Raw genomic sequence first — 21,899 nt, forward strand, 5'->3', positions numbered from 1 at the left:
TCACTATTGGCCGCTTTTCTATTGGTGGGGGGCCTTTCACAATTCGTTGGATGGGGGGGAGTGCGAGAACGTGTAAACATACATACACACACATACATATACGAGGGTATACGAGGTATATGCTATCCGAAGAGGAATATGTAGGCACATGTAGGAACATGGTCCCAGAACCACGTAAAGAAGGGGAGAGCGTGCGAGAACACAATCCATACAAATGGTACAGAAGAAGACAAAGAATGAGTGTACAAGAACGAGCTCATTAACCCCCTCCCCCCCCAACACCCCCCTCTTATTTCCCAGACTTTGAAGAAGAAAGGTTTCGGTCCCTATCCTGTCTAGGTACAGACACGTACGGGCTGAGACGTATCACTTGTCGAGGTAAAAGGAACATGGGATGAGATGATTTCATGATATCTTTGGTGTTATACACCGGTTTGTTCTCAGCTCAGCTTAGCTTAGCCGTGCCATCTCTATGCATGTCGGCATGCTTTTTCCAGAATCTATTTTTCATCCTCCCAGAACTGCCGAAAACACAGCTTATCCGCTGCGCTCCATCGCTTCTCTGACGCGTCTTTCAACCTCCTCGCCAGCGCGTTGTCGGACCATCCTGACGATCCAATCCTGCTGTTTTGCGCTCAGGAGTTTCAGCCTCCTCAAATATGTTTGCAATGTCTGCGCATTCGTCGGGTTGGACTGGAGATCACTAAGCCCGTTGGTGAGGAGCCAGCGTTGTAGGCGTTGAGGGTCGAGGTATTCTTGATCTTGATCTTGGTTGGAGGAGGAGGAGGGTGTAGCACCACTTGTGGTAGAGTCGTTTGCACCTTGTGATAAGGGCTGCGGTTCTTGAGCCCGGAGAGCTGGAATCGCGCGACTCTCGCCCGCTCCCTCGACTTCCTCCTCTTCCGCGTCCGAATCAACGTGTCGTAACACCGCATGACCGCCAATCAGGACACGTTGAGGTGCTCCGTCTCGAGCGCCCTCGTCTTCTTCGTCAGCATCTTCCACCATGGCTGAGTGTGGGGGATGCGACTGTCCCGTTTGGGTCGTGGTCGCTTCGTCGTCGGGAATGCTCTCCAACTCAGGCATACCGTCATCATCGTCGTCAGCTGTCGAATTGTTGGAATTCGCATCCGTATAATAGTCCCACCCACCAGCCATCCCTAATCCCTCAGGGATAACGCCTTCTTCTATCTCCTCGGCTTCATCCAGATGGATCCTCAGGAGCTCCTCAAGCATTTCCGGCGGAATATTACCCCCGAGTCCCTCTTGCAATGCGCGAAGGGCAGTTTGGCCTTCCGACTCACCTCCGGTGTTCGCGCCTTCTGCAGAGACCGGTGTCTGGAACCAGTTCATGATACGTGTAAGGAGGCTGCCCGCGGTGCCTGCAGTCGCACCTGCGGCATTGAAGATAGTTTGCATAGTTCCATCAGCCCCTCGCGAACGACCAAGGCCCGGTGCTCGAACGACATAGTCAGACAAGGAGTCTGGGGGAGGGAGGACATCGGATGACGAAGTACGCATAGTCGTAAACCGACGTGGGAGGAGGGCGATCAACGACGGGATTTCGAGGAGCATGATATGCCTGGCTTCTTCGAGTGAAATCTCCAGCTTCGGCGCCTTTGGAGCGGCCGAGATCGCGTCGCTGTAGTGAGAAAGGGTTTCCGCTACCTCGGCGAGGAGGCTGATAGTTTCGGGGGTGTTCCACAGGTCCTTTGCACGAGTGACGTAAAGTTGAGTGTAGAGCTTTTCAGCGTCAGTGGATGGTAACTTCGCCCAGAGGGACTTGGGTAGCGGCGAGATGTCGAGTGTCGAAGCCAGAGCAGATAAGATGTAAGGGTATTTGTGCATTGCAACGGCGAGACGAGTACGCGCCTCACGTGGATTGCCGGACCGTTGATAGGCGAGTGCCAGAGAAATTTGAATATTGGGCAGAAAATCCCACGCTTGTCCATATGCATCGTCCGAGCAGAGCGCAATAAGATGAGCGTGTTGTCGGCCTCTCAAGGCAAGTTGATCGATCATAAGGGTGACTCCATAGGGATCCGTCAGCGGATTGAGCTGAAGAAGGACCTTAGACCATTCAAACGCTGTCCGCCACGTCCCCCGCATCTCGAGATTTCTGATGTATCGCCAGATTGCGAGATATAGTTCTCGGTTGGCCGGGTCGTTGAATGGCACACGAGCAATGCCGCTTCTCAGAGAGGCTGGAAAGGTGCTGTGTGCCGATCTGCCAAACGAGAACAACGCACGTTCAACAAGATCTCCCGAGACAGCGTTGTCGCCCTGGTGTTTCGCGATTTCCGAGACTTGGAGGAGAGTTGCAACATGGTAAGGGTACATGGATAACATGCCGATCATTCTTTGAGGATCCATTGATTCGACAGCCATGCAGAAATAAACCTGAGTCTCGCGATAGGCGTTTTGGTGTATGATGTTATATCGCTTCTCGGAGGAATCCCTCGAATCAGAGTCTGATTTGACCAATTCCATGCTCAATCCTCCACTCGTGGCCAAGGGCCACTCTTCTTTGCCCTGGACAAAGACATTCCGCCGGTGTGCGAGAGATCCTAGCTCTTTTCCCTTGCTCGCTGCACAATATCTCCCCGTAAGTGCAGTCGCAAGATCAACGCCACCCTGCTGGTTCTGTTCTCGACGGCGTGGTGCTCGAGGCGCCGAGCGAGACTCTTGCCCTTCAAGTGCAATGCTCCCAAAAAGGCTTTTCATTTCGTTGACAGGATTGAGGTTGTGCGAATCTATGCCCAGAAGCCTGGTGGCTCTCGTCTCAAAGGTAGGTGTTTCTTGTTTCATAGCAGACGCCGCCTGTGCTCGTCCTTCTTTTGCAGCCAACTCTTTCAGTGCCCGGTCAATTTCGTCGCCAGATTGCTCCTCCTGGTCTTTCTGTGCTTCTTCTTTGGCCTTGCCTTTCTTCTTGGATTTCTTCTTTTTCTTCTTCGACTTGGTAGGGGGTGTTGATATTGAATCTTGGGATGGCTTGGTGTCGGGGGTTTCTGTAGCATCTGCGCGTCTTATAGCCTCGTATTCATGTTCGTCAGAATCACCTGCATCCTCAATATCCTCCAGCATGTCAAAAGCATTCATAGGCCGGGAGGGTGGCTCCGGGATATCATCGTCCTCTTCTGACTCTTCCGCTTCCTCGTATGCCTTTTTAGCAGCCTCAACCTGTCTCTGCAACTCCTGCTCCCGCTGTAGTTTGCGGAGGGCTCGCGAAGACATATTACCGGTTCCTGCGAATTTCGACAGCAGAGAATATAGCGGCGAATGTGAGGGGTGATGGATAGGCAGATATGCGACTGCAAAGAAATTCCGCCGCAGTTGATGCGGCAGGTGACGTTTACGAGGCACCCAAGCGGAGCAGGAGAATTAAATCTCCGATTGGTTCAATTTAGATCTGCGTGATGCGCATCCAACAGCCTCCAGCCTCATCGACTTTTGTAGGCGAATAAATTGAGTATCTGCTCCGGTGTCCGTGTCAGTGTCACCGTCGCCATCGCCTTCGCCTTGCCTTTCTTGTCCTTTTCGCCCTCCCTAGATGCTTTCATCCTCATCTTCTTCCTCACCTCCTTGACCTCCGTCGTCTCCAATGCGTCGCGCTGCCCTTTTCGCCCTTCGCTCGGCCCGACGCTCTGCCTCTCGGAAGCTCGTCTCCAAATCGTCCCCCTTTGCGCCTCCGAACCATGTCGTAGCCTCGGCCAACGTTCACTCAGCCTCCCTCGTCCGCAGATACAGTACGTCTCGAGTACCGTTCCAGTCCTCTATGCGTATACCCAAGATACCAATCCTATTCGTTGGTTCTCTGGGAGCAATCGGAGCCTGGTATGCTTACAGAGGTGATGGGCCAGAGCATCTTCTCAAAACCCAACCATTATCAGTATCGCCACAGTCTAGCAGGGGTCTGAGCACCACAGCAGATACTCCACAGTCTTCTGCAGAAGCTGCTGACCCTGCGTCAGTGACTGCAGGTCCCGAACAATATCGGAAGGCATTGGTAGTTGACAACGATCAATTCTTCACCGGGTCCATCGTGGGGGACGGTCCTTTGGCCAAGGACACAGATGACTACGGCAGGAAGGTCTTAGAGATGATGACCCCTGAGCAAGCCACAGAAAGATTACGCAAGAATGAACAATCATTCCTCGTCGGCAGAGGACGGGGTGTGGTGAGATATGATATGGTCCAGCTTCCCAGCAACGACCCAATAGAGGATGACCATGCAGAGAAGATCGTCGAAGTTCCGAATACAGTCGCTGCCACAGACGGCTCAGCATCATCGGATTGGATGTTCTGGGGTGTTTTCGACGGTCATTCCGGATGGACTACCTCTGCCAAACTGCGGCAGGTCTTGATCTCTTTCGCCGCCCGCGAACTTAATCGCACCTACAAGGCGGCTCTTTCAGACGCAAAGTCCCCCTTTCCATCACCCGCAGCTATTGACCAAGCCCTCAAATCCGCCTTCGTCAAGCTGGACAACGAAATCTGTTTGGACAGTGTCAATAAACTCAGCAAAACCCCTAGCAAACGGCTTGCTGCCGAAATACTTGCACCTGCTCTATCAGGCTCCTGCGCACTGCTGTCCTTCTACGACTCGCAGTCCAAGACCCTCCGCGTCGCATGCACTGGGGATTCCCGCGCCGTGCTTGGCCGTCGCAACCCGCAAACGGGTAAGTGGTTTGCCACGCCACTCTCAGAAGACCAGACCGGCTCCAATCCCAACGAAGAAGCACGCATGCGCGCCGAACATCCAGGCGAGGACTACGTTATTCGAGCTGGACGAGTCTTGGGCAATCTGGAACCGACTCGCGCATTCGGGGATGCATTTTATAAATGGTCGCGAGAGACGCAGGATCGGATCAAGAAGCACTTCTTTGGAAGGACACCGCATCAGTTGCTGAAAACTCCACCCTATGTCACTGCAGAGCCTGTGGTGACGAGCACAAAGATCAACCCCTCTGACGGTGATTTTCTGGTGATGGCCACGGACGGGCTATGGGAGATGCTGACCAACGAAGAAGTTGTTGGGCTCGTGGGTCAATGGATCGAACATCAAAACAAACTTGCCAGTAGCAAGGGATCCTCGGGGACGAATACTGGTGCTTGGTTGACGAGTTGGTTCAAATCAACGCCCAGTGGGCTACCAGTTGAGAAAGGGGGAAATATGGACAAGACTGGCCGCATCGACACCTCCTCTAGCCAGAAGGACGCAAAGGATGGCAAAATCTCCAACACCAACAACGTGGAGAAGCCCATCCGACAGCAACAATGGGACATTCCTGCTTCACCCCCTTCCACCTCTAATCGCTTCGTGGTTGAGGACAAGAACTGTGCAACTCACCTCATTCGGAACGCGTTGGGTGGGAAAGACAAAGACATGGTGTGCGCGCTGCTCACGTTACCGAGCCCTTACAGCCGACGATACAGGGATGACTTGACCGTCCAGGTCATATTCTTCGGTGAGGCTGGTGAAGCCGATGGCAAGGTTGTGATCAACGACGAAGCAACGGCACGACAGACACAAAAGATTGAGGACGGGCAATTGAAGGCGAAGCTATGAAACGAAAATGCTCTTTCGGAAAGAGAAGTTTAAACAAGCCAAGACCACATCGGGCAACCCGTTATCATTTAGATGCTTGCGCCAGCAAGGGTCTTTGGGATCTGGTTTGGTGTTCCTTTTCATGACTACCAATATACGATGGGCGGTCAGGCGAAAAGAGGTTGTGGTGCTGATGTATCCTTCACCACAGCACATTGCCTGCTTGATATAGTGCTTTGATGGCAGGGAATCACCCCGCTGGTCCATGGGAATGGGGGGTGCGATGAGCAGCGAATTGAAGACTTCCCTCTCTACACACCTGTTTTAGTATGGGAGCCTTTGGCGTCACGCGTTAGGGCCTGTCTAGATATTTGTTGTCTCGTAGATGCCGGGCGTGTGCGCCCGAAGCCGGGGTTGACAACAAAATTGACACGACTTGAAAACTAGTATATTCTGCATATTTGTACACGTACACCATGTGATTTTTTAGGTTACTGTACGAGAGGGAGAGAGAGGGAGAGTAACACGAAATCGGTCTACGTATATAGATATACAGGGACACAAACGCCCGCCGAGTCGAAGGTATGGAGACATAATTACCTTCTAAACAAGATCACCATTGATCTATCAAGGAACATACTTTTCGTTTACCGCCAATGCCGTCTAGTCCGACACTGTGTTGCTATATCCCAACCTCAGATCGAGGGATATCTCCTCCCAAAGACGTAGCTGGCGGCGTAAGGTGAGGTGTAGGGATTGTACGCTGAAACCATATCCTCTCTTATCCTGTACAAAACTCCCATCATTGAAGAATTCTATTCCTGCTTTCCAAAATACAATCACGAGGGTATCATTCATGCCTCCACTTGTCCTTTGGCTTTCGCTTGTTTTGCTCTCAGAGGTGGAACGAGCTTGGTGGTCCCCAGGACGCTGGCGAGGAGAGGCCGCTGCACAAGTTGCGTCGTCGTGGTCCCGATGAGATACAGCACCACAGCTGTGGACAGGTCACTCCTGATAATGAGATACGTAAAGACGGAAGGCAGGGCTGTCATGACATAGGACAAAACCCTGTTGAATTTTGCAGCGAGAACCCTTAATCTCGCGTCGTCGCTATTCGAATAGCTAACTTCTGGCCGTTGTTTGGCAGCATCCCTCACCCTAAGCCACACACTCAAGGTCGCTAGGGTCCCATATGTCACTGGGAGAATCCAGAGTTGGTCCGGCGAGGCCAGGTCGGATATCCACCAGAGACTTTCAGTCTGAAAGCCTGGTTCCGCGGGCACAATGTTTGGATCCACGGTACCGCCGTCAGATCTGAAGAACATCGACGTCACGGTCCGTTTGTCGCCCGCCATGCGCCGTATGCAGTCCATACTGAATACCCATACAGGTATGAATGATAGCGCAAGTACTGGTTCCACCCATATTGGTAGATATGGGATGTGCTTTTGAATGGCCTTTTTTCGGGCTTTGAGCTGGCTCGCCACCCAGCTCTCAGCTCTTTTGGCGTCTGCTTCCCTTCCCGCGGGATATTTTATCCTCGCCGTGTCTTGATATGCTATGCGCCAAGCAGTTGCGAGGTGCATGGCGCTTTCTCTCCGTTTCCGACTTCGGTGTGTCAACAGCTGGACTGGAATCCAGGTCATCCGAAGGAGGGAAGCGGTCAACGGGATCGACAGGTACCATGGTAGACCGGTGAATGTGTGAACCTCTTGAAAGATGGTTCCGGAGAGCTGGAGGCATTCGGCCGCGAAGGGTTTAGGATGGGACGAGTGAAAGGAACATGAGAGCGACCGGGCATCGAGGCAATTGTGCCTGTAGCATTGGCGTTCCAACTCGGCCCAACGTCGAAGGGCCCTGCGGCAGAGCATTGCTCAGTGTGTGTTAGCTAGGTCTTGGAGGGAGCATATGGAAACTGGTCTCGTGGTGCAGCGAAAGCATGAAACAAACGAGTGACCCGTCGACACGCGCCCACGAATAGCGGCGGGGATGGCAAGGGTGGGAAACAGGCGCGTGGCCCGAGGCTGCGTCATTGTTGGTTGGTGGAAGAAGAGGCCACACTGGTCGCCAGGCCCTGGAGCCGCAGCTGATAGTATTATTATTATTGCCCAATGCTCATTGCTCATTTCAGCCTGTTTATTCGTGTCTTACCCCTGTAGCTAAATTGTCCTCCTTCTCGCTCAGCCAACGATCTTGGAAGCATGCGTCTCGGTGACTACTGTTGTCTACTGCAGCATTGGCAATGTCCGCCTCATCGAGCGCAGTGGCAATCCTGGCGGTAGTACCGCTTGTGCCCCTCGTATTCCTCTTGCTGATACAGCTATCACTGCGCGCGCTTGGTTGGCATCTTCGTGCACAGACTAGGGATCGAAAGACCGCGATCCTCGAAAGGGTCAGGCGGGAGAGAGCCGCGGTATCGGAGAATCAACCTGCGTCACAGGAAGCCGAAGATGGGTGGGAGAAGATCGAGAAAGAGGGCAGCGCTGAGAATGGCAAGCCTCTCAAGGATGAATGGGCCGGAGTGATTGGCTTCTTTCATCCCTTTTGGTAAGTTTCCCCTTCGTTGTATGGGCCATTTTTCTGACTTTGAGTAGCAATGCTGGTGGTGGCGGTGAGAGAGTGTTGTGGGCAGCCATTGCCGCAACTCAGCGACGATGGCCCAACGCCATTTGCGCAGTTTACACCGGTGACCACGACATTGACCGATCGTTGGTGGTAGCAACAGTTAGAACCCGCTTTGGCATCACCCTTCAAGAACACTCCCTCGTTTTTCTGTACCTTTCGAGGCGTCGTTTTGTTCTTGCGAGCACTTATCCTCACTTTACACTTTTGGGTCAGTCACTCGGCTCGGTGGTTCTGGCTTATGACGCCTTTCAACTGCTTGTGCCTGACATATTCATCGATACCATGGGTTACGCATTTGCAGTCGCTCTCTGCAAATACCTCTTCCCCAACGTGCCCAATGCGGCATATGTACATTATCCGACCATTTCCACCGACATGCTGGATAGCCTGGAGGACACGACAGGCCAAATGGGGATCCACGCCGGTGCTGGGAAGGGGTTGAAGGGTAGAGGAAAGAAGTATTATTGGCGTGCATTTGCATGGCTCTACGGCTTTGTCGGGAGGCAGATCGATGTGGTCATGTGTAATTCGACTTGGACACAAGGCCACATACGCCAGCTTTGGAAACCGAAACGAGCGTCCTCCTCCTTCGCCGCCATAGTATATCCGCCTTGTCCCGTCGAAGAGCTGGAAGCACGAATCCCGTTGACTGAGGAGAGTGAGAAACAACGGGAAAATATTGTCCTCTACATTGCTCAATTTCGACCCGAGAAGAACCATTCCTTGATTCTTCGTTCCTTTGCCAAATTCTACCACGCAGCAAAGGAGAAACCCAGATTGGTTCTCATTGGGTCGGTTCGGAGCAATACACCGGACGAGAAGCACATTTATAACCTCCGACTTGAAGCACACGAACTAAGGATCAAGGACGCCACTACCTTTATCTGTGATGCTCCCTTCTCAGTCATCCTGGAGTATCTTCGGAGGTCGAGTATTGGTACAAACGGCATGTACGCAGAACATTTCGGGATTGGCAATGTGGAAGGACTAGCAGCGGGACTGATTCCCGTGGTACACAACAGCGGTGGGCCTAAGCTCGACATCGTGGTTCCATTCGAGGGTCAGCCCATTGGTTTCCATGCCGAGACAGAGGATGAGTTTGCTGCTGCTTTTGCCAAAGTGACTGGGATGAGCAGGCAGGAACGACTCGCGATGAGATTAAGAGGGCGTGCAAGCACGAAACGATTTACAGAAACAGTTTTTGCCGAGAAATGGGTCGACCAAATGGAGATACTGGTGCGGTTGCAGAAGATCCGGAACGGCCCATAACATCTATATAGAGCCAGCGGAAAGACCGAAGACTTGACCGTTGTGATGATTTTCAGACGAATGATACCCATCTTAGCCTTGTCTCTGTCTGTCTTCAGTGTTCGGTGATAAGTGGCAAGGCTGCGGTTACTAAAAGAAGTAAGTACAAGCGAAATCTGCTCGCTATACCTTCTCCTAACAGAACCGGCTGCCGGAAATCTTCCGCCGATCTTGCCATTGCCTCAGCCTTACCACGTGCCACCCACCTGATCCTTGCCCGCCTCTTGTCCGACAACAAAAGTTCTTGTTCTTCTGTGCCTTGCGCTCTTTGACAGGACTCAAGCAAACTTCAGTGCCAAACACATAAAGTCCTCCTCTTCATTTCTATCTGACTGAGAGATTCCGCTGCTCTCTATCACTTTCTGACACCCTTCGGCCTGGTCATTCATCATGTCGCTCTGTATCAACCGTCTTCAAGAGGAAAGGTGGGCTGCGCAAAACAAACGTTGCCTCACCTTCAACTTTACTAACCCCTGCTCCCAGAAAACAATGGCGCCGCGATCATCCTTTCGGTTTCTATGCAAAACCTGTCCGACATGCGAATGGTGTGGTTGATCTCAAGATGTGGGAAGTTGGGATACCAGGGAAGGAGAGGACAATCTGGGAGGGGGGCCTGTTCAAGTTGACTCTCGCCTTTCCGGATGAATACCCTACGAAGCCACCCCGATGTGAGTTGAAGATGACTTTGCGCGCTGGTTGGAAGCACACGACTGAGCCCTTTTAGGCAGATTTGTCCCCCCTCTGTTCCACCCCAACGTCTATCCCTCGGGCACGGTGTGTCTCTCGATCCTAAACGAAGAGGAGGGCTGGAAGCCAGCAATCACGATCAAGCAAATTCTTTTGGGCATCCAAGACCTGCTAAACGACCCCAATCCCGACTCGCCAGCGCAGGCTGATGCATACAATCTCTACAAAAAGGATCGGCCCGCATACGAGAAGAAAGTCAAGAGCATTGTCAAGGACAACCCCGCACCCTGAGATTCGTGGCGTTGGACATGGTCGGGCACAGACCTGAGATGGTTTTGCGACGAGCATATTAGCGACAGGATGATGTGCTGTCACAAAGCTCAAACAGCGGGGTGATGCGAGACTAGTGTGTGGATTCTGAGCGCGGCGTTCTGCAGTAGGCATTTCCACTCCAGATAACCTGTTCACGGGGGAGGGCGGGGGATCTTGTAGAGAGATTTGGGGTAAGGGGGGAAATGGGAACATTGGGCAGCTGGCATTTCTTTTTGATAGGCGTCCAAGGAGTTGTCGAAGAGTAGCATGAGCTAGCTAAGTTGCTAGGGTGCCAGGGTGCTAGGGGTATCACGTATCTAATATGCACTCCACGTGGCTGCGGTGGTGTTCTCCTTCGTCTTGATGTACAGAGTATGATCTGATACCTACATGAGCGATTTACTGTTTTGCCGCCAGCCCTTCAGCCCCTTCAGCCCCTCCAGCCCCTCCAGCCTCTTCCTCTTACCGGTACATTTTTCTTCTGTGGAAACTGGCCTAGGGACAAATGGGTATGAGGGAGTGGTCGATCTCGCCTACGGAGATTGTGGGCACGGGCAACTCTTCTTCTGGGCCACCACAGCCTTTACCCAAAAGGCCTAAGCGTGGGGGTGCACAGCCAAGCAGGAGGGGTGGGTGATGGGCGTGGTGAAGGGCAAGTTAGGCATCGGAGAGCTATCCTTCTGTTTAGATACTACTAGATACCTACTAAGGTATACCAGAGCGAAAAAGTGCGGGGATTCCGGATATCTGCATTCATGATTAGGCATGAATTCTAGGACCAGCATGTGCCACAGAAACTCCCCTGGAGCCACTCATCTTCAGCTTTTTAAGTGATACTCGTAATAAGAAGAGGTCGCGTGCCGAACATCGGGCTTCCTCTTTCCTCGGGGAACATCGACCACCCCCCTCCCTCCCCAGGCACGCAAATTTCCATAGCCCGATCCTGAGTTTAGTACGGGATGGGGTCAGACGCAGGGTGGAATAACCGTGACAAGTTCAAATATAGAGAAGGCGAGAGTGAGAGAGGCAAGAGGGAGGGGGGAGAGACGGAGGGAGACGGGGCCACATAGGGCGGGTTCACCTTGTTATTACTTAAGAACGGCTTGAGATCCGCAAGAGCCCCCTTCTCTTATCTATTTAATCCGAGGAATGAACGAAGTGTAGTAAATAAGATAGAGAAGAAAGAGAATATCCCGGTTGTGGTCAGTCCAGCAGCAGGGTGGGCTCGTTATTTTTTTTATTTTCGTGTGTGGGAAAAAGTGTGGGCTGATTCAACACATTGCGCCCTCTAACCAAACAAGATCCAATACATACTTGCACGCGGTGTTGTGACTTGAGGAAGTTCTAAGTGACAACGACCACAAACGACATTGGAATCCTCGTCAACAAAAAAAAGAACATCAAGGTCAGCTGCGATTACATCCTGCATCCCATCCTCCTTCCCCCCGAAAACGCCCCCCAAAAAAGTCAGCGGCGTTCCCGTCGAGCCCGTTCAAGTCTCCAGTGAAGCCAGTGGCCGGAACATTTTCAGCCATCAAAATTATCGATTGAGAGTTGACTTGAGTCATCCCAAAGTCATCCCACGCTCCCGACCTTTTTTTGCCTTCGAACAAAAATTTGGGGACTTTGGAAGCGTGGAACAAAAACAGTCCTTTTTATTTCGTCCCACGCCCACGCCGCCACACTTTTCTCCCATCTTGCATAACATTTCACACCCTCTCATTGCAAAAGGCCAAACCAGCAAACAGACGCTCGTGGGCAAGCAGCGTGGGCATCGTGGGCAGTCATGTGTGGTATTTTTGCCTGCCACGGGTGAGTCTGCGCATCCCCCTCGTTCCCTGGGAGCAATCAAGAGAGTCCTGGTTCCTGCAGTGAGGCTGGAAATTTCCCTGGGTTCTAGCTCCGCGATCGGCGTCTTGCTTTTTCTGGCTCCTCTCCCGTGTCCTCAGTTCTGCTAATCTTGCTCTACGATCTCTGACTCTTTTGCGCGCACAGTCATCCGTCGATAGCAACCTTCAAGACCACTGCCCTCCAGTGTGTCAAATGCCTGCGGCACCGCGGTCCTGACTGGTCAGGGAACTGGACGGGAAACAACACCATCCTCTGCCATGAGCGTCTCAGTATAGTGGGAGTGGACAGCGGGGCGCAGCCTCTGGTCAACGATGAGGGCACAATTGCGCTGGCCGTCAACGGCGAAATCTACAACCACCGAATCCTGCGCAAGCACTTGACCGTTCCCTATAGCTTCAAGACCCACAGTGACTGCGAGGTCATCATCCCTCTCTACCAGCAGTATGACACAGACGCTCCCAAACAGCTGGACGGCATGTTTTCCTTCGTGCTCTATGACAAGGAACAAGACCGCACGGTCGCTGCTCGGGATCCCATCGGTATCACGTCCTTCTACCTTGGTCGGTCCAGCCAAACACCCGGGGCTGTCTATTTCGCTTCCGAGCTGAAAGCCCTGGCCACGGTGTGCGACAACATTATTTCATTTCCCCCGGGCCACATTTATGACTCCAAAACCGACAAGATCACCCGATATTTCGAACCGTCGTGGTGGGATCCGGACCGAGTTCCATCCGAGCCCATCGACTACAAGTTGATCAGGAAGACCTTGGAAAAATCTGTGCTCAAGCGTCTCATGGCTGAGGTGCCTTACGGTGTCCTCCTGTCCGGTGGGCTTGACTCGAGTCTGGTGGCTTCGATTGCGCAGAGGGAGTCCCTTCATCAACAAGCGCTCGCCAGGCGTCAGGCCAACGGTGTCGTCAACGGGGAGGTCAATGGTGAAGTCAACGGGTACAGGACCCCGAAGACAGGCAGCAGGCTGGTGGGCATCGACGATGACGACGAGTTGTCAACAGTCACATTCCTCCCCCAACTGCACTCCTTCTCCATCGGTCTCCCCGATGCGCCTGATACCAAAGCGGCCATCGAAGTCGCCAAATTCCTGGGCACCAAACACCACGACTTCACATTCACAATCCAAGAAGGACTGGATGCCCTATCAGACGTCATCTATCACCTCGAGACTTATGACGTTACCACGGTCCGCGCGTCCACGCCCATGTACCTCCTCTCTCGGAAGATCAAGGCCCTGGGTGTCAAGATGGTTCTGAGCGGTGAGGGCAGCGATGAGATTTTTGGCGGGTATCTCTACTTCCATGCCGCTCCGAGCAAGGAGGAGTTCCACAAAGAGACTGTCCGCAGAATCAAGAATCTGCATTTGGCCGACTGTCTCCGTGCCAACAAATCCACCTCGGCGTGGGGCGTCGAAGCTCGTGTGCCGTTCCTAGACAAGCAATTCCTAGAAGTTGCCATGAATATCGACCCGGCCGAGAAGATGATCACCAAGGACAGAATAGAGAAATATATTCTGCGCAAGGCTTTCGACACCACCGACGAGCCCGATGTCCAACCATACTTACCGGAGCACATTTTGTGGCGCCAGAAGGAGCAATTCAGCGATGGCGTGGGTTATGGCTGGATAGATGCTTTGAAAGACACGGCCGAGATCAATGTGACGGATGAGATGATGGCCAACCCCAAGCCGGAATGGGGTGACGACATCCCGACCAGCAAGGAGGCTTATTGGTATCGTCTGATGTTTGATGAGCACTTCCCGCCATACTGTGCTTCGACTGTGATGCGATGGACGCCAACCTGGTCGAAGCAGTCAGATCCTAGCGGACGAGCAATTGAAACCCATCTTGCCAGATATGATGACGAAGCTGGCTCGTGATACGCGCTGGCAAATGTACAGGGAACGAAAGATATCAGCATGGGCAGGCGTTTTAGCAAGGAGAGGACATTGTGAAAGCAGCCTCTTGATGTTGATTTATGGATTCATGGTGGCATAGCAGTGGGAGGACTGTATGCGCTGTCTCGTCTCTGGCCCAGCCATGAACAGCAATATCTTTGAGCTGGATCTAGCTGTGAAAAAGCAAACACGTTTGGCGTCTGAGCCATAGCCTGTCCAGCATGCTATGGTTCCCGCTAGCAATAATACTTGGTAGAGAGTGCAAATCCCAAATACAATCCCCCATGAAAAGAAACTGATGGTAATCAAGAAGTGGGGATTAAAAGGGCAGCTTGGGCGAGATTGAGCGACACGGGCAACTCTGCCGAGCAGCCGGTCACCTTCTTCCAATTTCGCTTGTGATTGGTTGAATCAGCTTTTGCGAAACTGCATCTCCGAGCCTTTTTCTTGAGCTCCATTGACTGTTTTGCCGTCTACCTCATACATCTCTGCTTCTCCCTGTCTCCGTGTCTCAGTATTCTCTCACATCCTTTCTACACTCCCTCCACTACTCTCAAATCTCAACTTCTCCCTCGTTCGCTCGTCCCTCGCCACTATGCCTGGAATTCCCGTCCCCTTTAGCGACATCGCTAAGCCCGCCAACGATGTGAGCATCCATCCGTCTCAGACCCCCTCCTCTCCGAACCCAACTGTGGCCTTCTTTGCTGACTACTCGAACAGCTCCTCAACAAGGACTTCTACCACACCACCGCTGCCAATCTCGAGGTCAAGTCCAAGGCACCGAATGGCGTTGTGTAAGACCCAAACCTTTTGAACATCCCTTCTCTCGGGAAGCGGGAGACCACGGCCCACCGGGGTTCTAATCCGTCTTGTTCTCTTGCAGTTTCAACGTCAAGGGCAAATCCGCGCACGATGGACCTATCTCTGGCTCGGTGAGCACTATGATAACAAGAGACAGCTTGAGAATATCACATGTTAACGGCAGCGGAAAGATTGAAGGGAAATACACCGACAAGGCAACTGGTGCGTTTCCTCTGCTCTTGGGAGCAATCCGCGCATTTGCATCTCAAAAGCCTCTGGACTGACTCATATCCATGAACGCAGGCCTCACCCTGACTCAAACCTGGACCACCTCCAACAGCCTCGACACCAAGCTCGAACTGGAAGACAACATCACTAAAGGTCTGAAGGCCGAGGTCCTGACAAACTACCTCCCCGCGAAAGCCACCTACGGCGGCAAGCTCAACCTTTTCTACAAGCAGCCCAACATCCACACCCGCCTCTTCACAGATGTGTTCAAGGGCCCCACCGCCTCGTTCGATGTTACTTTGGGCCACGAAGGTTTCTTGATTGGTGCCGAGGGAGGGTATGATGTGGGCAAGGCTGCCATCACAAAATACGCCCTTGCGGCAGGATACTCGCAGGGCTCTTATGCCGCTGCGTTGACGGCCACGAATAACTTGACCGTCTTCAGCGCGAGCTACTATCACAAGGTCAACACTGAGGTCGAGGCAGGTGCCAAGGCTACCTGGGATAGCACGCAAGGAAGCAATGTCGGCTTGGAGGTTGCGACAAAGTACAAGCTCGATCCCAGCTCCTTTGCGAAGGTACGTCATCCGACTCCTGTCCTAAACATACACATTTAAGCCACATCACCTTCCCTGCTGCTCACACCGTTTTTAGGCCAAAATCAACGACCGCGGTATCGCTGCTCTGGCGTACAACGTCAAGCTCGGCACCGGCGTGACCCTTGGATTGGGCGCCTCTTTGGATACGCAGAACCTCAACCAGGCCGCGCACAAGGTTGGAGCAAGCTTCACCTTTGAGGGATAAACTCCGTTTGTCAATTTCTCAGAAAAGTAGCGAGGGTGACCAGGATGAGTGTGGGATGTGGTCGACGTGAGAGAGCGTGGGGCGGGTGACATTCCTCCAGGATAGACACCGCCACGGGTGAGAAAATGTGTGTTATTCTTCTCTTACTTTGGGGGGAAAGAGAAAAGCGGGGTGGGTGGTTGACTGGTTGGTTGTTTGGTTGGAGGTGATCCCTCCTCCCCTGAACCAACTTGGAGCACGAGATCTAAGGGCAGGGGTGTGTGCCTCTTTGTACAGAAGCAGATGAGATGAGTTGCGATGGCCAAGGAGTAAGAGAAAACTTTTGCATAGAGCGAGCAAGAAACCAAATTCCCATCTTGATTTATCGCTGCACAACTTGTTTGGTTCGGCATTGGCAAGAAGCCCCACTTCTGCAGAGTAAATTTGATCTGATCTGAATCGATCTGATCCAACCTGTCCGTCTTGCAGTATAATCAGCCTCGAACCGGGGCGCGCACACTCTAGCCAGCAATGGTTCAGTAAGTGTACCTTGTACATAGGCATACCGAGGCAAGTATATTCTGTATGTTCTTGAGGTGCATGTATATCCAAATATTCTTCGAACAAGAAATTGACCTCGACTTCAACATCTAACTCTAACTCATTTACTCATACACCAAAAGTCGTCGTAGCCGGTGGTTCCCAGTCCCACCACGTCTACTGCTCCCTACTGTACATCCCATCCCATCCGGCCCCGGGTTTCTTCGTCTCTGGTAATCTTCTCGTTTTGGTGTCCATGTGATATCCCCTTCCTCTCCAGGGGGGTGGGAGTTCTGCCTGCGCAGTGTAGCATGCGTACCATTCCCATTTCACAGGGGCATAGCAATGGATCCGACCGCGAATGATGGGGGTCACGAAATTCCAATTTGTAATTGGAGGTGCCGACAGGGCGTAAGTATGCTTCTGCTTCGTTTGCAGGCTGTGCGACAATGATAATTTGCGAAGTCCAAGGGTTCGCATTGGACGGCGACGACTTTCTAGCCTTTCGTCCATTCATTCCTCGCTCCGTCCCTTCGACTGCCGTCCCCTCGAACAAGCCCGCCTCCTCGAGGTGTGTTGGCCATGCGTAATATCAATGTGCCGACTGAGACACCCAAAACGATAATCCCCGACACCACAATGAAGCGGGCCCAGAAGTTGTCCTCCTCCACCGAAGCCTGTGCTGCCGCGAGTTCCGCTGCCCGGCGATTCGCGCGGCGGTAGTCTTCGTGCGTCTGTGTCTTGAAGGTTGGCCGAGCATCAAAGGCTGGGCCTCCGTCTGAAAATGCGCCCGCGTTGAAAGTACCCGCCGTGTATTGCTCTCCTGCGGCATGTTGGCCCTGCGGGCGCGCATCGGCTCTCTGTTGAGTCTGCGATGAAGGGCTTCCATGCGCGTAGAACGATGGCGGTGGGCCTTTGAAAACGCTTCGCCGCTTGCTCAGACCACTGGCCGGTCTGTGGCCCGCGTAGGTCCCTCCCTGAGATCGGTGGCCATGACTACTGTGACCGCGATGGTGGGGATGATGGGCCTTCATGATATCACGGTCATACCTCTTTCGCTTCTCAGGATCTGCCAAAACAGAGTAACTCTCGCTTATCTGCGCGAAGCGCTCCGAAGCCTTGGGGTCGCTTTTGTTCACGTCAGGGTGTGTCTCCTTGGACAGGACATAGAATTGCTTTTTGAGCTCGGCCGGCGTGGCCTGCATAGGAAGTCTGAGGACATCGTAATGGTTTGCAGATGTGTTACTGGCGGCTTGCTGGAGGTATGGAAAGTGTGAGAAGGAACGTCGACCTTGTGCCCCTCGGGGAGCTCGGGGGAAAGAAGATTTCAGGGCGTGATACGCATGATAAGAGGGGACACCGAGGCCGAAATACGTAGACACCGGCACCGAACGAACGATCATGCCTCATGCTTGAAGCATTGAGAGTCGGAATAGCGAGAGAGCTGTGAGACGAATATATTGCAAACGCCACGAGAGAAAATGAACCGATTGCTTGATAGGCGTGCGTGACGTCTTTCAATTTCGGGGCGACGAGGAGTGGGCGACTTGGGAATCATTTGGCCGCAGTTCATCCGGTGCCACTCGATCGATGCCTGCGGCCCTCGCGGCCCATTTTTTGTCACTCCATTATTTCAGGGCTTGTGTATTTCTTTCGACTTTTTGCACTCCAGTACGACCATACTCGTTCCAGTTAATATGGCGGCCAAAACGGCCGACGAGCTCTCGAAGCTCGCTTTGAACGGCACTGCCTCCACGAAGACCAACTCACAGACAAATGGTACCAACGGCGTCAATGGTCATTTGTCGGATCAGGACGACTCAGACGATGACAAGGACGACGATGCCGCCGCCACCGCCGGAGGTGCCAGTGGTAACACAGCCAGCGGCGCCGCCAAAAAGAAGAAGAAGAAGAAGCCAAAGAAGAAGAAGGCCACAGCCAAAGTCCAATCTGATCCACCTCGAGTACCCCTCAAAGATCTCTTCCCTAACAACACCTACCCAGTCGGGCAGGAAGTGGAATACAAAGATCACAATGCATACCGCACCACAAACGAGGAAAAGCGTCATCTCGATCGCATGAACAACGATTTCCTCCAGGAATACCGCAAAGGTGCAGAAGTACATCGCCAAGTCCGGAAATGGGCGAAGGCAAACATCAAACCAGGAATGTCCTTGACAGAGATTGCGGAGGGGATCGAAAACGGCACTCGCGCTTTAACCGAACACTGGGGACTGGAAGAGGGTGACAACATCAAAGGTGGCGTAGGGTTTCCGACAGGATTGAGCATCAATCACATTGCGGCACACTACACTCCCAATGCAGGAAATAAATGGATTCTGGGGGAGCAGGACGTTATGAAAGTCGATTTTGGTGTTCATGTCAATGGCAGAATCGTCGATTCTGCTTTCACCGTGGCGTTTGATCCCAAATACGACAACCTTCTCGCTGCGGTCAAGGATGCCACGAACACTGGTGTGCGGGAAGCCGGCATCGATGTACGTGTTGGTGACATTGGTGGTGCAATCCAGGAAGTCATGGAATCGTATGAGGTCGAACTCGATGGAAAGACGTACCCTGTCAAGTCTATTCGAAATCTGAACGGCCATGACATTGTCCAACACAGCATCCACGGTGGCAAGTCCGTTCCCATTGTCAAGAGCCATGACCAAACAAAGATGGAGGAGGGCGAAATCTTCGCGATCGAAACTTTTGGATCGACCGGGCGGGGATATGTGACTGATGACCTGGAAGTCTCGCACTATGCCCTCCGCTCTGATGCGCCAAACGTGCCCTTGCGCGTCCAATCCGCAAGAAACTTGCTGAATGTCATCAAGAAGAATTTTGGGACTATCCCCTTCTGCCGACGATACTTGGACAGGCTCGGTCAGGAGAAGTATTTACTCGGCCTCAATAATTTAGTCAGCTCGGGCATTGTGGAAGCATATCCACCGCTAGTGGACACCAAAGGCAGCTATACCGCTCAATTCGAGCACACCATTCTGCTGAGGCCCACGGTCAAAGAGGTTGTTAGCCGAGGCGACGACTACTAGCCTCTGCTGAACGTTATGGCTTTCAAAGCAGAGGACTTTGTGAGGGCCCACGGACCCTGTCAACGTCGGCGCAAAAGTCACAATACCGGCATCAAAGCCATGAAGAAGCATGAAATGATAAAAGGCGAAATCGGGGCAATGAATATCAAAAATTGTCTCCGGAGACGAAAACAAAGTGCTGGGGTTTCTAGAAATACGCGACATCCTACCATTGATGAGGGTCTTTTCAGGTTCTATAACGAATACATTCTACGCAGGTACTGAACTACCAGTGACTACCAGTGAAGCACAGTGCCACTGATTGCTCACCTCGATTTGCGGAATGACTGTGAATTTCCTAGGCGTCGACTCTGTTCGCCCGACTCTGCACGAGGCTGAACTTTTAGTCGCAAGGCTGCGAGGTTCTCGGCTTACCTTCCCCTCATGGTCATACTTTTGGGAATTTTCTTCAAACACTTCATGGCCAGAGATCATGGAGGTAATACTTGTCGCATGACAATCTTCCGACTCTAGAAATTTGCAGCGTTGCCTTTAGAAATTCGTGAACGCTCGAAAGTCAACGACGAGCTGTAATAGCATCTCCTTTACCTCGATTCTGCACGATCCCCAGCTGCATTTGCTCTTGACTCTGAGTCACCACTTTATCAACTACTCCACAACGCTCAGTATACGCACCGACGAAAAGTCTTCTCGCACGAGTGGACGGCAGGGATAACTTTTGTCAAATCCACGCAGCTCCTAAAACCCCTGTCAATCGATCATGTCAACCTGGGGCCACTACTTTCGGGTGACCACCTATGGCGAATCTCATTGCCGGTCTGTAGGATGTATCGTTGACGGTGTTCCTCCTGGTCTGCAACTCACAGAGTCGGACATACAACCCCAGATGACTAGGCGTCGTCCGGGACAGTCAGCCCTTACCACGCCGCGAAATGAGAAAGATCGTGTGGAGATTCATTCGGGCACGGAGTTCGGGATTACTCTCGGCACCCCGATTCTGTTGATGGTGCGGAATGAAGACCAGAGACCCAAAGACTATGGGAGCGGCACGATGGATATGTTTCCCAGGCCGAGCCATGCAGATTTCACCTACCTGGAGAAGTATGGGGTTAAGGCAAGTAGCGGAGGAGGGAGGAGCAGTGCAAGGGAGACGATCGGTATGTTTGGTGATCCCCCTGATCCTGTTTTGCGGCTTCAGGTGGTAGGTGGAAGATGTGATGCTGACTCTCTCGTACAGGCAGAGTAGCAGCGGGTGCTATCGCAGAAAAATACCTGTCGCTGGCCCATGGCGTTGAAATCGTGGCCTTCGTCTCGTCGGTTGGAGCCGAGTATCTTTTCCCCCCCACACCTACTCACCCTAGTCCTGCCACGAACCCCGCTTTTCTCTCGTTACTATCGGAAATCACCCGAGAGCAAGTCGATTCGTTTGTCCCCGTGCGGTGCCCAGACGCAGATGCCACCGTGCGAATGACAAAGGTGATCGAGAAACACCGTGACGCAAAGGATAGTATCGGAGGTACTGTTACCTGCGTGATCCGGAACTGTCCTATAGGTCTGGGCGAGCCATGCTTTGATAAACTCGAAGCAGAGCTTGCACATGCCATGCTGAGCATTCCGGCCACCAAGGGCTTCGAGATCGGTTCGGGCTTTGGAGGATGTGAAATATCTGGATCAATCCACAACGATCCATTCATTGCAGCACCCGAAGTCCTACCAGGACAGAAGACATCTAAGCGCAAGCTGACGACAAAGACTAACAACTCTGGAGGCATCCAGGGAGGAATTTCAAACGGACAGGATATTTATTTCAGAGTTGCCTTCAAACCCCCTGCTACAATTGGCCAGGCGCAGCAGACAGCAACGTTCGATGGAGATGAAGGTGTGCTGGAGGCCAAAGGTCGACACGATCCATGCGTTGTGCCGAGAGCAGTGCCGATTGTGGAGGCTATGTCGGCTCTGGTGCTCATGGATGCTCTACTAGCCCAGCAATCTCGAGAAACTGCCCGGAGTCTATTACCACCCCTGAAGGCAGTATTGCCGGCAAAAGGCAGCGGAACAACGGCGACTGCAGAGAAGGTGGCGGAACATCTGAATGGAGCTGCAGCTGGACAATGACGCTCAGTTGGAACTTCTCGAGAGAAATGACAGGACCATGATGTAAAACAGCAATACGAGCATGTCGCCGATACAACGGCCAAGGCGGTTGCTATCTCTTTGGGGTGTTGGGGAGCTCGAACGATTCGCTCAGCAGATG

At 52.7% G+C, this 21,899-nt stretch overlaps 10 protein-coding genes across 10 annotated transcripts; 7 read left to right on the forward strand and 3 right to left on the reverse strand.

Annotated features, from left to right (window-relative positions):
• Positions 1–537: 537 nt before the first annotated feature.
• Positions 538–3,234, reverse strand: Z517_05610 (uncharacterized protein; the record flags this gene model as incomplete). The annotated part of the gene is made up of 1 exon (XM_013430937.1): positions 538–3,234. The coding sequence occupies one exon, from the start codon at positions 3,232–3,234 to the stop codon at positions 538–540; it is 2,697 nt and encodes an 898-aa protein (XP_013286391.1).
• A 367-nt stretch (positions 3,235–3,601) lies between these two features.
• Z517_05611 (uncharacterized protein) lies at positions 3,602–5,569 on the forward strand (the record flags this gene model as incomplete). The annotated part of the gene is made up of 1 exon (XM_013430938.1): positions 3,602–5,569. One exon carries the CDS (start codon positions 3,602–3,604, stop codon positions 5,567–5,569), a length of 1,968 nt encoding a protein of 655 aa, XP_013286392.1.
• An 833-nt stretch (positions 5,570–6,402) lies between these two features.
• On the reverse strand, positions 6,403–7,581 carry Z517_05612 (uncharacterized protein; the record flags this gene model as incomplete). Its single annotated transcript, XM_013430939.1, has 2 exons — positions 6,403–7,405; positions 7,499–7,581. 2 exons carry the CDS (start codon positions 7,579–7,581, stop codon positions 6,403–6,405), a joined length of 1,086 nt encoding a protein of 361 aa, XP_013286393.1.
• A 209-nt stretch (positions 7,582–7,790) lies between these two features.
• Z517_05613 (uncharacterized protein) lies at positions 7,791–9,442 on the forward strand (the record flags this gene model as incomplete). The annotated part of the gene is made up of 2 exons (XM_013430940.1): positions 7,791–8,095; positions 8,143–9,442. 2 exons carry the CDS (start codon positions 7,791–7,793, stop codon positions 9,440–9,442), a joined length of 1,605 nt encoding a protein of 534 aa, XP_013286394.1.
• A 429-nt stretch (positions 9,443–9,871) lies between these two features.
• On the forward strand, positions 9,872–10,459 carry Z517_05614 (SUMO-conjugating enzyme ubc9; the record flags this gene model as incomplete). The annotated part of the gene is made up of 3 exons (XM_013430941.1): positions 9,872–9,906; positions 9,965–10,149; positions 10,206–10,459. 3 exons carry the CDS (start codon positions 9,872–9,874, stop codon positions 10,457–10,459), a joined length of 474 nt encoding a protein of 157 aa, XP_013286395.1.
• Positions 10,460–12,266: 1,807 nt separating this feature from the next.
• On the forward strand, positions 12,267–14,222 carry Z517_05615 (asparagine synthase (glutamine-hydrolyzing); the record flags this gene model as incomplete). The annotated part of the gene is made up of 2 exons (XM_013430942.1): positions 12,267–12,292; positions 12,476–14,222. 2 exons carry the CDS (start codon positions 12,267–12,269, stop codon positions 14,220–14,222), a joined length of 1,773 nt encoding a protein of 590 aa, XP_013286396.1.
• Positions 14,223–14,835: 613 nt separating this feature from the next.
• On the forward strand, positions 14,836–16,073 carry Z517_05616 (uncharacterized protein; the record flags this gene model as incomplete). Its single annotated transcript, XM_013430943.1, has 6 exons — positions 14,836–14,886; positions 14,961–15,034; positions 15,124–15,172; positions 15,233–15,263; positions 15,345–15,847; positions 15,924–16,073. The coding sequence occupies 6 exons, from the start codon at positions 14,836–14,838 to the stop codon at positions 16,071–16,073; spliced, it is 858 nt and encodes a 285-aa protein (XP_013286397.1).
• Positions 16,074–17,089: 1,016 nt separating this feature from the next.
• Positions 17,090–17,995, reverse strand: Z517_05617 (uncharacterized protein; the record flags this gene model as incomplete). Its single annotated transcript, XM_013430944.1, has 1 exon — positions 17,090–17,995. One exon carries the CDS (start codon positions 17,993–17,995, stop codon positions 17,090–17,092), a length of 906 nt encoding a protein of 301 aa, XP_013286398.1.
• A 294-nt stretch (positions 17,996–18,289) lies between these two features.
• On the forward strand, positions 18,290–19,645 carry Z517_05618 (methionine aminopeptidase 2-1; the record flags this gene model as incomplete). Its single annotated transcript, XM_013430945.1, has 1 exon — positions 18,290–19,645. One exon carries the CDS (start codon positions 18,290–18,292, stop codon positions 19,643–19,645), a length of 1,356 nt encoding a protein of 451 aa, XP_013286399.1.
• A 760-nt stretch (positions 19,646–20,405) lies between these two features.
• On the forward strand, positions 20,406–21,760 carry Z517_05619 (chorismate synthase; the record flags this gene model as incomplete). The annotated part of the gene is made up of 2 exons (XM_013430946.1): positions 20,406–20,802; positions 20,883–21,760. The coding sequence occupies 2 exons, from the start codon at positions 20,406–20,408 to the stop codon at positions 21,758–21,760; spliced, it is 1,275 nt and encodes a 424-aa protein (XP_013286400.1).
• Between the last annotated feature and the right edge of the window lie 139 nt (positions 21,761–21,899).

This window comes from Fonsecaea pedrosoi (assembly GCF_000835455.1).
Source record: "Fonsecaea pedrosoi CBS 271.37 unplaced genomic scaffold supercont1.3, whole genome shotgun sequence".
In the NCBI taxonomy this organism is placed as follows: Eukaryota; Fungi; Ascomycota; class Eurotiomycetes; order Chaetothyriales; family Herpotrichiellaceae; genus Fonsecaea; species Fonsecaea pedrosoi.